We start from the raw sequence: 13,870 nt of genomic DNA, 5'->3' as shown, positions 1-13,870 counted from the left end.
CCGTGAACACAGGTGCAGAGTGAGATGTGGACTAATTGGGAAAAAAATCATCCTGCCACACCTTCTGGTTTGTCCTAAACTATTCCTTTTGTCTCAAATGCTTTACCTATTTACTCCCCAAATCCTCCTCCGATATATACATATTTGGAAATCCTACCTCCTTGTACTATATGCCCAGTAAATAATGCCTGCCTGCAGACCAGAGCAGAACTCAGCCTAAAACCTGGCCCTCACATCATCAACCAAAAAATGAAGTAAAACTCAATGTGCTAATGACCAGGATGTGGTGCTTCATGAGAAAAGGGAGGTGCAGACAGTTTATAAGCTCTGCACCTATGTTTTAAAAAAAAATGTTATATATATAATATATATCTATAGTATAGGCCTAGAACATTTTGGGGAAGATACACAAGATTACATGAGACATCATTATGAAAAAAATTGCCTTTGGAGAGAAGAATTAGGTTCTAAAGCTCAGAGAAATCTCTTTTCATTATATACTTTTGAACTGGTTCCATGTATTTCTTTTTTACCATGTACGTATTACTTTTTCAATTTAGAGAATACAATTAATTTTTTTAACTTTATTAATAAAAATATTTATAAAGAATTTTTAATGAACAACAAAAACGCATATTTGTGTGTAAAAAAGCAGGATATAAAATGATATATGTAGTCTGATCTCAAATATGTGCACCTGCCTCTCTCTATTTAAAACTGTGTGTGTGTATTGTAACGCCCAAATCACATTTGCCTTCTGTAACTACAAGAAACACTAGCTACAGTAAGTACACAGGGTAACAAACGCTATTGGCATATGCTGAGAATTACAATTTTAATACTGTTTTTTCCTTGCTTAAAATGTGTATATATATTTTTGGCACCCTCTGGTCCATATAAAAGCAAAAGGGAAAAATAATGAATACAGGACACATATGCCCCCAAGTAGTCATAACAATGATTAGCACTTGGTGGTAGAATTGTGTGATTTTTAAAAAATTCTTTATACTTTCTGGTATTTTTAATCTTTTTTTTTTGTACAGACAGAGTCTCAGTAGAGTGCCATGATGTCACCGCCTTCAGTAGAGTGCCATGATGTCACAGGACTCACAGCAACCTCCAGCTCTTGGGCTTCCATGATTCTCCTGCCTCAGCCTCCCGAGTAGCTGGGACTACAGGCGCCTGCCACAACACCCGGCTATTTTTTGGTTGCAGTTCAGCCGGGGCTGGGTTTGAACCCGCCACCCTCGGTATATGGGGCCGGCATCCTACTCACTGAGCCACGAGCGCCACCCTATTTTTAATTTTTGTTTAAATGGCATTCAGTAGAGTTTCAGTTCTATTTTTGCAACAAACTTGGGCAGTATTTTTTTTTTTTTTTGTAGAGACAGAGTCTCACTGTACCGCCCTTGGGTAGAGTGCTGTGGCGTCACACGGCTCACAGCAACCTCTAACTCTTGGGCTTACACGATTCTCTTGCCTCAGCCTCCCGAGCAGCTGGGACTACAGGCACCCGCCACAACGACCGGCTATTTTTTGTTGCAGTTTGGCCCGGGCTGGGTTTGAACCCGCCACCCTTGGCATATGGGGCTGGCGCCCTACTCACTGAGCCACAGGCACTGCCCTGGGCAGTATTTTTAATCTCCCTTTTGTGTGTATGTATATGTGGGTGTGTACATTTATTTAACTTTTTCATTCTAATTGTGGAAATGATTCTCACTATAATGAAAAAGTTAAATAAATGTACACCAAAATAGAACTGAAACTCTACTGAATGTCATTTAAACAAATGCATATATTTGCATACTGGTATGTAAACATAAAAATTAAAAATTAGTTGATATATCATATAGGACTTGTCTGTGTTTTTAAAACATGAATTGTGGCAAATACTTAGTATATAAATGCAAACCATAGCAGCCATATCATTTTCTAGCCTATTAACAGTTTGCTGACATGTAAATTTTATATAATGGTGCTTTACAAGAATAAAAGAATAAAATTGAAGTAGAGAGAATAAACCCTCCCAACCACCTTACAAATGGGGTTAGTCACCCTAACTTTACAGATGAAACAACTGAGGCTCAAAGGTGGGAAGTGGGTTGATGGGAAGAGACACAGTCGGGGTAAGAGGCAAAGCTGGCTCTGAGTCCAGTCCCCGCTGAATCCAGAAACCAGGCTGCCAATTTTCAACAAAAGTGCCAAGACGATTCAATAGTTTTTCCAACAAATGGTGCCAGCTGAACTGGATATCCACAAGCAAAAGAAAGAAGTCGTTCCTCTACCTCGCTCCATACACAAGAAAATGACCCAAATGGACCAGACCTGCGTGTACATAAAGCTCTTAGAAGAAAATGCAGGACGATCTTGTGACTCTAGATTAGACAAAAGTTCTCAGAAATGACACCAAAAGCACAAGCAACGGGATAACCAGTAGGTCAGCTGGATTTCATCAGAAATAAAAACGGAGCCATCGGGGAAGCAAATCAAAACCACAGCGAGATACAATATCACACTCACTAGGACGGGTATCATTAAAAAGGCAGGATGTGTTTGCCGGGGTGCGGGGGACTGGAACGCTCACACTGACGCTGTGGGAAAGAGTCTGGCGGTTCCTCCAGAGGCTGATTACAGAGTTATACAATCCAGCAATTCCCTGGTAAGAACAGAGAGAAAACTTGTGTCCACACAGAAACCTGTACACAAATGCTCCCAGCAGCGTCTATTCTTCTACCCAAGTGAAAGCCACCCAATGTCCAGTGGCTGCTAAATGAGGAAAATGCCATCTGTCAATGGGGTGCTCTTCAGCCACAGCAAGGAATGAAGTTCTGACACATGCTACCACGTGGACTGGATGTGTGAAGACGTGCACAGGGCCCAGGACGGGGTCTAGCAGTGTCACCACTTAATATCTGCACATCTGTTCCTCTGCCTGGAAGACTCTTCCCAGGCCCTCACCTGCCAAACCCCCCTTCAGCCCTCAGCTTCGAGCCTCCCCAAGGCGGCCTTCTCCAGGCTACTGGGTGGCTTGGGTGTCGCTGCCAGAGTTCTCCTGCATTTTTACTGCCCCCCGACACACACACTGAGGGCAAAGGCGCGTCACTTCAGGGCCTGGCAAGGTGGTGCAGCAGCCCTTCCTGTGTGGCTGTCACTGTAGCTGCAAGTTCCATGTGCTGCTGCCAGCGCCCTGTAGGTGGCGTCGGCTCACTGCAGACCCTGGTGTTCCCCTGCTCCCAGGGAGCCTCAGGGCCTGAGACCAGGTAGGCACCGGGTGGGGGCCGAAAGCAGCAATGGCCAGCAGGGAGGGGGACCTTCTGGGGAGCGGGGGCATGCCTGGTCCCCACACCTGCGCCACTCAGAGACCCCATCTGTCTCTCTTCTACATATTGGTCATTAAATTTGTGAAAAGCAAAAATGGACACTCAGCATGAACACTCAGCCAACCCCTGGCCCTTCACAGATAAAGGAATCAAGGTGTAAGGAGGTGGTGATTTTCCCCAAAGGGGAGACCAGACCGTGGACCAGTCTTTTTATCACCTGCTTTCTTACTAGACCTCCCTAATTTCTATCCTGTCACCAATAATTTTCAAGCTGCAAGCAGGGGGCAAAATCCCGCGTCATCAGCTCTTAGTTCATTTGCTCCAGAATTAACTAAATTGGACCCATGTGGGGGCCCCGCCTTTGTTAATCCTGATCTAACGTGACAGCTGCCCCTGCCCCCTGGAGGTACTGTGCATCAACTGAAGGGGACAAGCTATTTTTCCATGCAGCCTGTTTTTACACCAAGCCTCATTTGTGAAACTTAATGGAACCTGGAGATCAGAAGCAAAACACTTTGCACCCCCCCTTGGATGCCTCCCCGTCCCGTGACTTTCTCAGAGGCACCCCGGGACAGGAGGGTGTGCAGAGAGATCAATTTTATTTATTTTATTATTTTTTTTTTTGAGAGAGAGAGATCAATTTTAGATGTACCACTGTTCTCTGGGGAAAATTCAAATGTCATTTCTCAGGGATTTGGAGAGAACAAAGAGATAAGCGCCTTAGAAGTCAAATCTCCTGAGTTATTTACTGCATGGCTGAAACAGCTGATGGTGATAAAGAACTGATTTCATCTAAGGGCTGAGATTAAAGGATTAAACCTTTTGAAAAATATTTCATGTCATGAACGGTGACACCAAGGAGGGTTCTAAACAAAGGATGTTTCCCAGAGCTCCCAGAAAGAGCTGACTTTTACTCAAAGAAATAAATATCACCCCCCAATTTCTTCCTGGCCCCATGGGTTGAGGGGATTGACACCCAAAGTCCTTGGCTCAATGGTCAGACTGGAACTGGCCCCTGACCTGTCCACTCCTCTGACCTCTCTGTCCATCCCCTACTTGCTCAGCTCTGCAGCTGCCCCAGGGCCTTGGCAATGGCAGCTCCCCCCACTTACCCCTCTTCCCACTCTCTGCTCATACATCCCCTCCTGAGCACCCCACTCCTGGCCTGATGTGGCTTCGAACCCCCGTCACCTATATCTTGTATTTACGCAGTCATTGGTTTGCTGTATTTCTCCCACCACAAAGTGTTCTCTTAAGGCAGGGACTTGATTTGGTTCTCACTTGTGTCCCTGGCTCCTCGAACAGTGCCTGGAACATAGTAGGTGCTCAACAAATATTCTCCAGCTGAATGAAAGCTGTGACGATGACAATGATGGCAGTGATGGCCACGGCTTGCTGGCTGTTTGCAGGGCACCCTCTAAGGGCCTACCACACATTAATAGATTGATTTTTGAACTGGGGATGTGCAGGTGGCCCTGCAGACCAGGAGGCCTTCATGGGTGTGGGATACCCCTTTGCATCTGTTTGACGCTGGACTGTTTATGAGCATCGACCCCCTGAATCTGGACATGAGTCCAGTGGGGCATTTGGAACACAAATCGGGAATCAGCCATCCTTCATTTCTGAAGACTTGCTGAGAGTCCATGTTCCTCCTTGCCTTGGAGGCTTCCCCCCTATTCCCTCCTCTGGGGTCTCTTCCTCCACTCTGTGCCCAGCTAAAGCCTCCCCATCTTTTGGGGCAAGAACTTAGGACCAGATACAGGAATCAGACCAGTGAACCCTGTAGCTGTGTGATTATACAGGAAAATCACTCACTTATCCCAGCCTCTGTTTTCTTCATCTGCAAAATGGGCACAAATTAGCCCCTGATGCAGGCATTTGCAGTGCTTGTCAAAGGGGATGCCCTTGTGTGGTGCTGTGCTCGGCCTTGACGATGCCAATCCATGGTTTGTGCTATTATTGTTACTTTTATTATTTCTGAGACTCAATGGATTCAGAAGCCCATCGTTCCGTAGCCAGGATCTGTCACATTCCGCTCAACTCCTGGCACCTCCATTCCTCATCTGTCCCCAGCACCCTTTATTTCTCCTGCTTCCCTCCTTCAAGTCACCCACTGATGATGCCCTGAGCATCACCAACTCCACAGCTTCTGGTTGGAGGCTCAGGTGGATGCAAAAGAAACGCCAGGGCTTGTCCCTGCCCCGAGGAGCTCTATTCTAGGCGGGGCCTGAAGGCACAGTGGCACAAACCACCAGCACCATGGAACCCAGGACGTGATGACCTCGTCGTTTCTGGATAAGAGCAGGGACAACAACTCGCAGAGTTCCTAAGAGAAAGGGGATGTGTGGACACAGCTGCCCCTTTAATGTGCACAGCACTGCTGAGAACTGTCTGAAATAGCCTCCAGCTCTCTTGGGTAGGTCCTATTGCTTACGTGAGGAAACTGAGGCACATGGTCACTGGATGGGGCAGTGCCAGGCTTAGAACCTGGGCAGAGGAGGCAGCATTGATTAAGCTCTTACTGTGTGCCCGTGTTGAGCTAGATCCTGCCATATTGAATCTCAGTGCGTGTATAATCCTCTGTGGATGCTGCTATAATATTAACTCACTTTACCAATGAAGAAACTGAGGCAGAAAAATTAAAGGTATTTGCCCAAGCCCGTGCCGTTCTCGGGCAGCAGAGGCAGGATTCAAACCTGCATCTGTCCGACTCCCCGCATCAGCCTGGACCTAGGAGTTGCTTGCAAACCTTTCCAGTGAATTTCTTCCTGTTCCCTGAGTCTGGGGTCGCCTTCCTCTTAGAAGCCCCTGCCCTCTGCCCTCCTGTGGACCAGCCCCAGCCAGCCCTCCCCTCCCAGCTCACGGAGCCACTCAGATGAAAAACAAAAGAATGGCACGTTAAATCCCTCTGAGACATGGGGTGGCTTGCCCGGACTGGCAGCATCCTCACGAACATCACAGAACAACCCAGGATCCCCAGGTCTAATTTTCATTCCTGCTAGGGTTCTGCATAGTAAGTACATTTCCAAATAACTACCAAACGTAAGTTCTTGGCACGACGCAGACAGGAAGGTTCCACATTTGCATTTGGATGAAGTTTCCCTTAAGGTTTTCGGCCTGGTGACTATTTTTTACTCCTCAGGGAGATACTTTTGGAGGCTCCTATGGATTTATCTGCAAAGCCATGCAGCTGCTGATACCCTCAGGAAGCGGGCTAAGGAAATGCCAGTTCTGGCTTCTTCAGTGGGAAGCCCAGCTCCACGAGTCCACGTCCAGTTTCCACTAAAGTAAACAACCAGGATGTCCACACAGAGGAGGCTGGCCAAATAAATAACAGCACATCTGGACATCAGAGCATTAGACCTTTGAAGAGAGGACTCAGATCTACCGTATTAACACACTCGCCATATGCTAGAGAGTGAAAATGCAGGCTATAAGCACTATAAACGAGCCAGATGCAAAATACCACATATTGTACGATTCTCTTTATATGAAATGTCCAGGACTGGCAAATCCATAGAGACAGAGGCAGGTATTGGTGGCGGCCGGGGACTGGAGGGAGGAGGGAATGGAGTGTGACTGCTGATGGTGTATGGGTTTTATTTAAGGGTGACGGGAAGGTTCTGGAGCTAGATAGCCATGACGGTTGTACAACTCGGTGAATGTACTAAAAACCCCCGAATTGTACACTATGAACATTGATCTCAATAAAAAATAATGTAAAGCAGTATTAATAAAATACTACTAAGAAAAAAAATATGTGCTATGTATAACTGCTTCACAGAAAAGTATTCACACACACAAGGTTAACAGAGCTTACGTATTGGGGGAAGAATCGAGATCATTTTTACTTCTTTGTAACTTTCTGTATGGTTTGAATTTTTGTTACCGTAAACAAACTATTTTAGTAATCAGAAGAAAAATTGTTGAGACCACTTCCATTTAGGGAAAAAGAATCCAATCTCCAAAGCTGCCCCCAATTTACCCACACCTCTCCCTCCGTGCATTTCCCCCATTCATTCTGCCTGCAAGAGTTTATCCTTCTTTGGGATGTTCCAGCAACTTAACGGCCAGACCAATAAAAATGCATCCCAGGGCTGGGTTTGCTTGGCGGAGGAAGAAAGCCAATTTTCCTGTAAGCATTACTTGCTCTTCCTTTGGAATTTGGACGTCAAAGATCTAAAAATATGTGTCTCCCTGGAGCAGAGGGCTTGGAGTTCAGCATGAGTTGATGAATGCCATTTCCTGATGGCCGGGGCCCTCAGCACTGCGCTCTGGGGGCAGAATTTGGTGGAAGGTTAATGAGACTTCCTCAGAGGGATCCTCACAAAACCAGTCTCCCAAGACTGCAAACTCAACCAGCTCCTTCAGTCAATGCTGCTGTTAATCAGTGCACCTGTGAGTCTTCTAGAATCTTCCATTCCTTCTGCTCTGAGAGGTTTAACACAATGTATTCATTCATTCAATAGTAAATTTGTAATTCCCGGGCCTACTATATTTCAGGTACTGGGTTGGATATGGGGACTGTCAGGTTGAACTAGATGAAACTGTCTCTGTCCTCATGTGGCTCGGTGCCAGGACAAGGAACAGATACTACAAAAAACATCATGCAGATAAAGCGAACTAATTGCTCTTTTGTTTTATTTATCTGCAAAAGTAGTTAGTGAAAAATTCAACAAATACTATTGATAATAATGGAGCCAAATTCTATAAAGGAAAAATCAGGATGTTACAAAAACACTTAAGGGAAATCTAAACGGGGTGCGTTTAGGGCAAGGCTCTCCAAGGAGGTTAGCATGAGGCTAAGATGACATGTGACCCAGGAGTTGGTGCTGTGAGTGGGAATTTGCTGAGTGCCTGCCATGCTGGGGACACCATCCCTTCAATCATTCCCCCAGCTCATGGGTACTTCACGTGCTGTCCAAGATTCCTAAGAGCTATGTCAAATTTCCTGCTTTTAAAAAAATTATCAAGGTTGGGCGGCGCCTGTGGCTCAAAGAGTAGGGTGCTGGCCCCATATACCAGAGGTGGCGGGTTCAAACCCAGCCCCAGCCAAAAACTGCAAACTAACAACAAAAAGACCAAAAAAAATTATCGAGGTAAGATAGATATATTGATAGTATACTATTTTCCATTTCCACCATTTTAAGAGTGCATCCAGTGGCATTAATTAGATGCACAGTGCTGTGCAACCATCACCTTCTATTTCTAAAGCTTTCACACCACCCCCGGCAGAAGCTGTTCTCCTTAAGTGGTGCTCCCACCCCCAGCCCCTGACAGCCTCTGGTCTACTCCTGCCCCTGGGAAAGTGTCCGTTCCGGAGATTCCATTCAAGGACTACCATACGCCATGTGGCCTTGGTGACAAGCTTCTTTCGGGGCCGCCTCCACCTTGTGGCAGTAAACATACTGCTGAGGGTACCTGTCCTGGGATGTCCTTCCTTGCCTCCCTCTCCCCAGTTACAGCCACTTGGGGGCCTGGGACACTTCTTCCCTTGCACATTTCCCCCTGGAGTTTCAGGCCTGGAACCACAGAAGAGGAAGCCCAGGCCCGAGAGGAGAAAGTGGTTTGCCCCAGAGCCCTGCAGGTCACGCTGCTCCTTCCTGCCATCCACAGGTCTGCACCAGGCTCTGAGCTGGACTCCGAGGTGTGGCCAAGCCTGTCTATGGCCCAGCTGTTTGGATGTGTTTTCACTTTAGCATGACCTGTCCCCTTTTCCAGCACCCAGGTGGACTCAGGGCTCTGCTGGGGTCCAGGAGCAGCCCCTGCTCCCCGAAATGGAGGCCCCTTGTTGGTCCTGAAGATGGAGTCCTTCAGGGATGTGACTGCACATCCTCCAAGGAGCAGGGAGAGGCCCCAGCACTCGGGGGATACAGTGATGGCCTCGCCCGACCCTGGCCAGAAAGGCAGGGGTGACTCACTCTCCACCATGGCCTGGATTTCCTTATCTGTGAGATGTCCTTCTGTCAGAGTTGCCGGCTGTAAGCACAGAACCCAAATGCCTCCATCTGCAGAAGCAGACGGGGCTGAAGTACAAGCCACCTGGGTGGCTTAAAACAGCAGAAACATATTCCCCACAGCCCTGGAAGCTGGACGTCTGAATCCAAGGTCTCAGCAGGGCGGGTGCTTTTCTTTTGAGGCTTTGCGGGGAAAATCATGCCTCGCTCCTGCTTCTGGTCCTTGCTGATGATCCTCCATGCTCCTGGGCTTGCAGATGTGGCATTCCAGCGTCCGCCTGTCTTCACACGGCCTTCTCTCTGGGTGTCTATGCGTTTGCCTCTCTTCTCCTCTACTTATAAGGACACTGGTGGAATCGGATTAAGGACTCACCCTACTCCAGCATCATAATTTAGCTCATTATACATATAGGGACCTATTTCCAAATAAGGTCACGTTCATAGATACGAGGTGTTAGGGCTTAGGTGAGTATCTTTTGGGAACATAATTCAACCCATAATTCAGAACTAAGACTAGAATTTGAGTAGAATAGTCCACTTGGGAGGGAATCCCAGGAAGCTCCATGTGGGGGGGGAGTGAGGGAGGAAAGGGAAGGAGCCAGTTTGGGGGGTGCTGATATGCAAATGACTTCCAGGGAGCAGGTGCTCAAACCCAGGAGTATCATAGGAGAAGCACAGAAGCCTCTTCCTATGGTGCTACATCCCCAGCAACTGGGTCTGTCCTGCCTGCAGGTTGGGCGTGCTCGGGCACCTGGGAAGCCTCAGGCCAGCAGGAGCAGGTGCTTACAGTAAGAAGGTAAATGGGGAAGGCGTCAGGACTTAGGACACGGTGAGAGCAGAGCTCCGGCCCACTTGTCTCTCCCACTCTTGCTGTCTTGGCAAAAAACAAAAAGGTAATGTTGGAGGGCTCTTAGGAGCTCACAGAAATGCTGGGGGGAAAGTGAGGAAAACTGTGTATGGGCCATTGCTGGCTCCTACGGGGCCTTGGTGCTTGTGACCATAAGGGGTGCCTCTAGGCAGAGGAATTGCAAAATTACCCCTTGCTCCCGGCTGCTGCAGCCCCTCACAACCCCTGGGCAGGGTGGCCACCTCTGGGGAGGGTACAAACCATTTCCAGCTACCCTGAGTGGGCCCTTAGAGGTAAACAGATCCACAGCCACAAAGACAGGAGGTATTGTCCTGCTTAGTTCCCAGGCCGGCGTGTTGGCTGCAATGGGCCCTACCTGGGGGATTTGTTGAGAGGACCCCAAAAGCTAACACGTGGCAAACACTTGGCTTGACACTCAGGAAGGAATTGTTCTTATGGGTTTGCCAGAAAAGCCAAAAACAGCAGCTCCACAGAACCAATTCCACGCTCCCCAGAAAAGTTAGTGGACCATTTATAAACAGAGACACTCTGTCTCTGTTTTGTTGGCCTGGTAAATACTATTTTCTAGTGTATTTTTAAATACAGTGCACAGGGAATGAAGTCCCATGCTGCAGATGAGGAAACCGAGGCTCAGAGAGAAGGATTCACTGGAGGTCACAGAGCTGGAGGCCCAGCAGACCTGGGACTTCTCATTAGAAGCCTCTCATCAGGGCCTCCCATGGGAACATAAGGCCAGTGTGTTTCTCTCTGGCGCTGCCTCTGTGTGCTTGGGCACGAAGCATAAACAGCATTCAGGAAATTGACCAGCTTCACTCTGACGAGAGACCAGCCCCATAAACAACAGTTGCTCTGCTGAGAGGTGGGACTGGGGAAGGTGAGAACATGGGAGCCAGGGGACAGGATGCACACAGCCATGTGCTGCTCAGAGGAGATCCAACAGCTCTCCACGTGTAGCTGTGGCCAATTCCCAAGGTGTAAATGCTCCTGCTGTGACTGTGAGGCCCCTGAATAAGGAGCTAGAAGAGAAGCTCACAGATGCAGCAGACATGAAAAACCCCAAGAGCAGAGAGAAAAGCAAAATGCAGCAACACGATGAGATGGCAATGCTTTTCTAATGGTGAGTAGTTCCTTCCTTTCTTTTTAATGTTGTAATTGTAGGTGATTTGACTTGCGGTCATGGCTGTGTTTAAGAAAACTGGATGTCTTTTCTCCTCCTAATTCCTAATCCCTCTCCCATCTCTGGGCACCTCCACCAGGAAGCCTTTGCTGACTGTACTATTTCATGTGAGCTCTCCCTTCTCCAAACACTTACCATCACTTCATTTTCCACTATTCTTTTCCACTCATTTGCAGCCTCCTGACTCTTCCCATAGGTACCTGCCCAACCTGAAGAGTGTGAGTCCCAGAGGCCCAGATTAGCCAGAATACAGTTTCAGGCAGCAAATCATGCCTGGGGTCGTGAAACACCCCTTTCTCCATCATCTCCATCTGGTGAACTCCTATTCATCCTTTGAAACCCTGAGCCTAATGTCTCTAACCCTGTAGCCTCTCTGATGCTCCTGGGGCAGAGCTTCGCGCGCATTTGTCTGTGCTGCCATTGCACGTGCTCAGAGCTCACCCACAAGCAGGTTCCAGGTGCTGACAGAACAGCAGCTCCGGGAACACAGCACTAAGTGAGACAGTGTCCATCTCCACCCCAAGGAGCCTGCATTCCTCGGCACCAGCCTATGTCACAATTATGTGATTAACAGACACCAAGCTGCATCAATCACTTGCCAGGTGCTAAGGGCTTTGTTCATATTGAGTCACTTAAACATTGCTCATATGACAAGAGTTACCTTCTTGAACCCTCTAGTTCAGACATCCTGCCGTACTCTGCCCCTGTGGATTGCTGCTCCCTAGGGGACCGGGGAGAACCTCAAATGACACCTTTCCCCATCCCCATTCTCTCTCCTAGTCCCCTTCCTGTTTTTTTTCTGTCTTCAGCTGTCAAGCTTATGTCTCCCTTTGATCCCTCACTTACTCACTGCTGTCCCTCTATGCCCTGAGTTCCCAGGCAGAGAATCCACGTCTGTCTCCCCACAGCCTAGAACAGTGCCTGGTAAACAGTGGCATCCAAAACGTATCTGTTGAGTGGATACATTCATTGCTCTGGCTTTTGCAGATAAGACTGCTGGTGTTCAGAGATGTCAAACAACTTGCCTGAAGCCACACAGCTGCCGAGTAGCAGAGCCTGGATTCTCACCCAGACACCTGCCGCCAGGGCACATGGCTCTCACCACTCGCTAGGTCTTGCTTTCCCTTGCTCTGCCACCGTGTGTCACCAGAATGAATGCCTGTGCCATGTCAAGGCCAGTCTCAAGGGCGGAAGCCGGCGTCTCCTTCGTCTTAAACCCACAGGACCCCACACAGCATCTTCCCCATAGCCGTTCAGCTAAATGTTTGCTGAAGGAATAAATAACAGCATGAACATATCACTGAATTTCACAGTTATTGGTGGTGGTGCACACAAAACACTTACACACGCAAACTTGTCTCTGCACTCTTAAATAAGGTGCTGTTTTCAGTACTTTGGTGGCGAGTCAAAAGCAAGGGACCCCTCTCCCGCACATCCGCGGAGGCTCTGCTTGCAGGCGGGGAGGCTCTGAGGGCAGCGAGTCCCGCCTGCCCACCCTGGACTCCGACACACCCAGATACAGACGCCTGCCCCGCCACGTTTTGGGGGACACAGGGATGCCGCGTCTGGGGATGGCTTCTCCGCCCCCAGCTGCAGAGGCTGCCCAGCCTCCCGACCCCCACTTACTCGCGATTTCTCGGCCAGCCGTGCAGGCAATGCCCGTTTCCAGACATTCTTAGCAGAACTGGCTTCCAGGAGAAGTAGCAGGAAGCTCAGAGCCCAGACGACCTTCCTTCCTCGGCGGCTGCCCCTCCCCAGGCTGGCGAAAGGCATTTCCTCCAAGGGGAGCGACCTCGCAGACACCGGGCGAGGGACCCCTCTGGGGCAGCAGTGGGAACCCAAGTGTGCACGGTCGCCGAGTTGTCTTAGCTGCACTCAGCTGGGTCCCTCGGATCAAGTGTCCACGCCCAACACATGCCCCCTCCGCCCCGGCGGCCGGCCTGCCGGGTTATTTTTAGTTTGCCCTATAACGTCTGCCCCCGAGATGTCCACCAGGGCGTCTGCAGCCCAGGCAGCTCCGCGGGCGGCGGCAGGAGGGGGCACCGGGCCTGCCCGGAGACGTGGACGGGAGTGGCCCTGTCTCTGCACTTCCTTACAGGCTGGGCCCCCCCCAGGACGGCGCCCGCGGGCTGGGGCAGGGGGTGGGGGCCTGGCTGCTCCCCGTCCAAGTTTTTTTTTTTTAATGAAATCATAGCTGTGTACAATAGTGCAATCATGAGGCACAATGCGCTGGTTTTATATACAGTTTGAAATATTTTCACTGAACTGGTTAACATAGCCTTTGTGGCATTTTCTTAATTATTATGTTCAAACCCTTATACTCTACACTTATTAAATTGCACCTGTACCCTTCCAGGATGCACGGTAGGTGTGGACCCACCAATCACCCTCCCTCCACCCTTCCTCTCTTTGAAACTCCAGAACCCGTCCAAGTTTTGAGCTGGGCTGACAACTGTGAAGACTTGTTTAGGGAGACAGCACAGGCCGGTGGTGCTGCCGGTGGGAGAATGACTGACGCCCACCCCGGCACCCTGGTTCCCTCCTCTCT

At 49.0% G+C, this 13,870-nt stretch overlaps 1 protein-coding gene across 3 annotated transcripts in view; it reads right to left on the bottom strand.

The window, feature by feature from the left end:
• WFDC1 (WAP four-disulfide core domain 1) overlaps positions 1–13,383 on the bottom strand; it is a 29,607-nt gene extending 16,224 nt beyond the window's left edge. For 2 of the 3 annotated variants that reach the window (XM_053553544.1, XM_053553534.1), the window contains exon 1: positions 12,949–13,383. In XM_053553544.1, the coding sequence (XP_053409519.1) occupies positions 12,949–13,095 (147 nt within the window). In that variant the 5' untranslated portion in view covers positions 13,096–13,383. The remainder of the gene's footprint in view (positions 1–12,948) is intronic. The other variant, XM_053553528.1, reaches the window with a different exon arrangement.
• Positions 13,384–13,870: the final 487 nt, after the last annotated feature.

The sequence above is a fragment of the Nycticebus coucang genome, chromosome 2 (assembly GCF_027406575.1).
Source record: "Nycticebus coucang isolate mNycCou1 chromosome 2, mNycCou1.pri, whole genome shotgun sequence".
Classification (NCBI taxonomy): Eukaryota; Metazoa; Chordata; class Mammalia; order Primates; family Lorisidae; genus Nycticebus; species Nycticebus coucang.
Note: the sequence above shows the minus strand (reverse complement) of the source record. Positions and strands in the feature narration are given on the sequence as shown.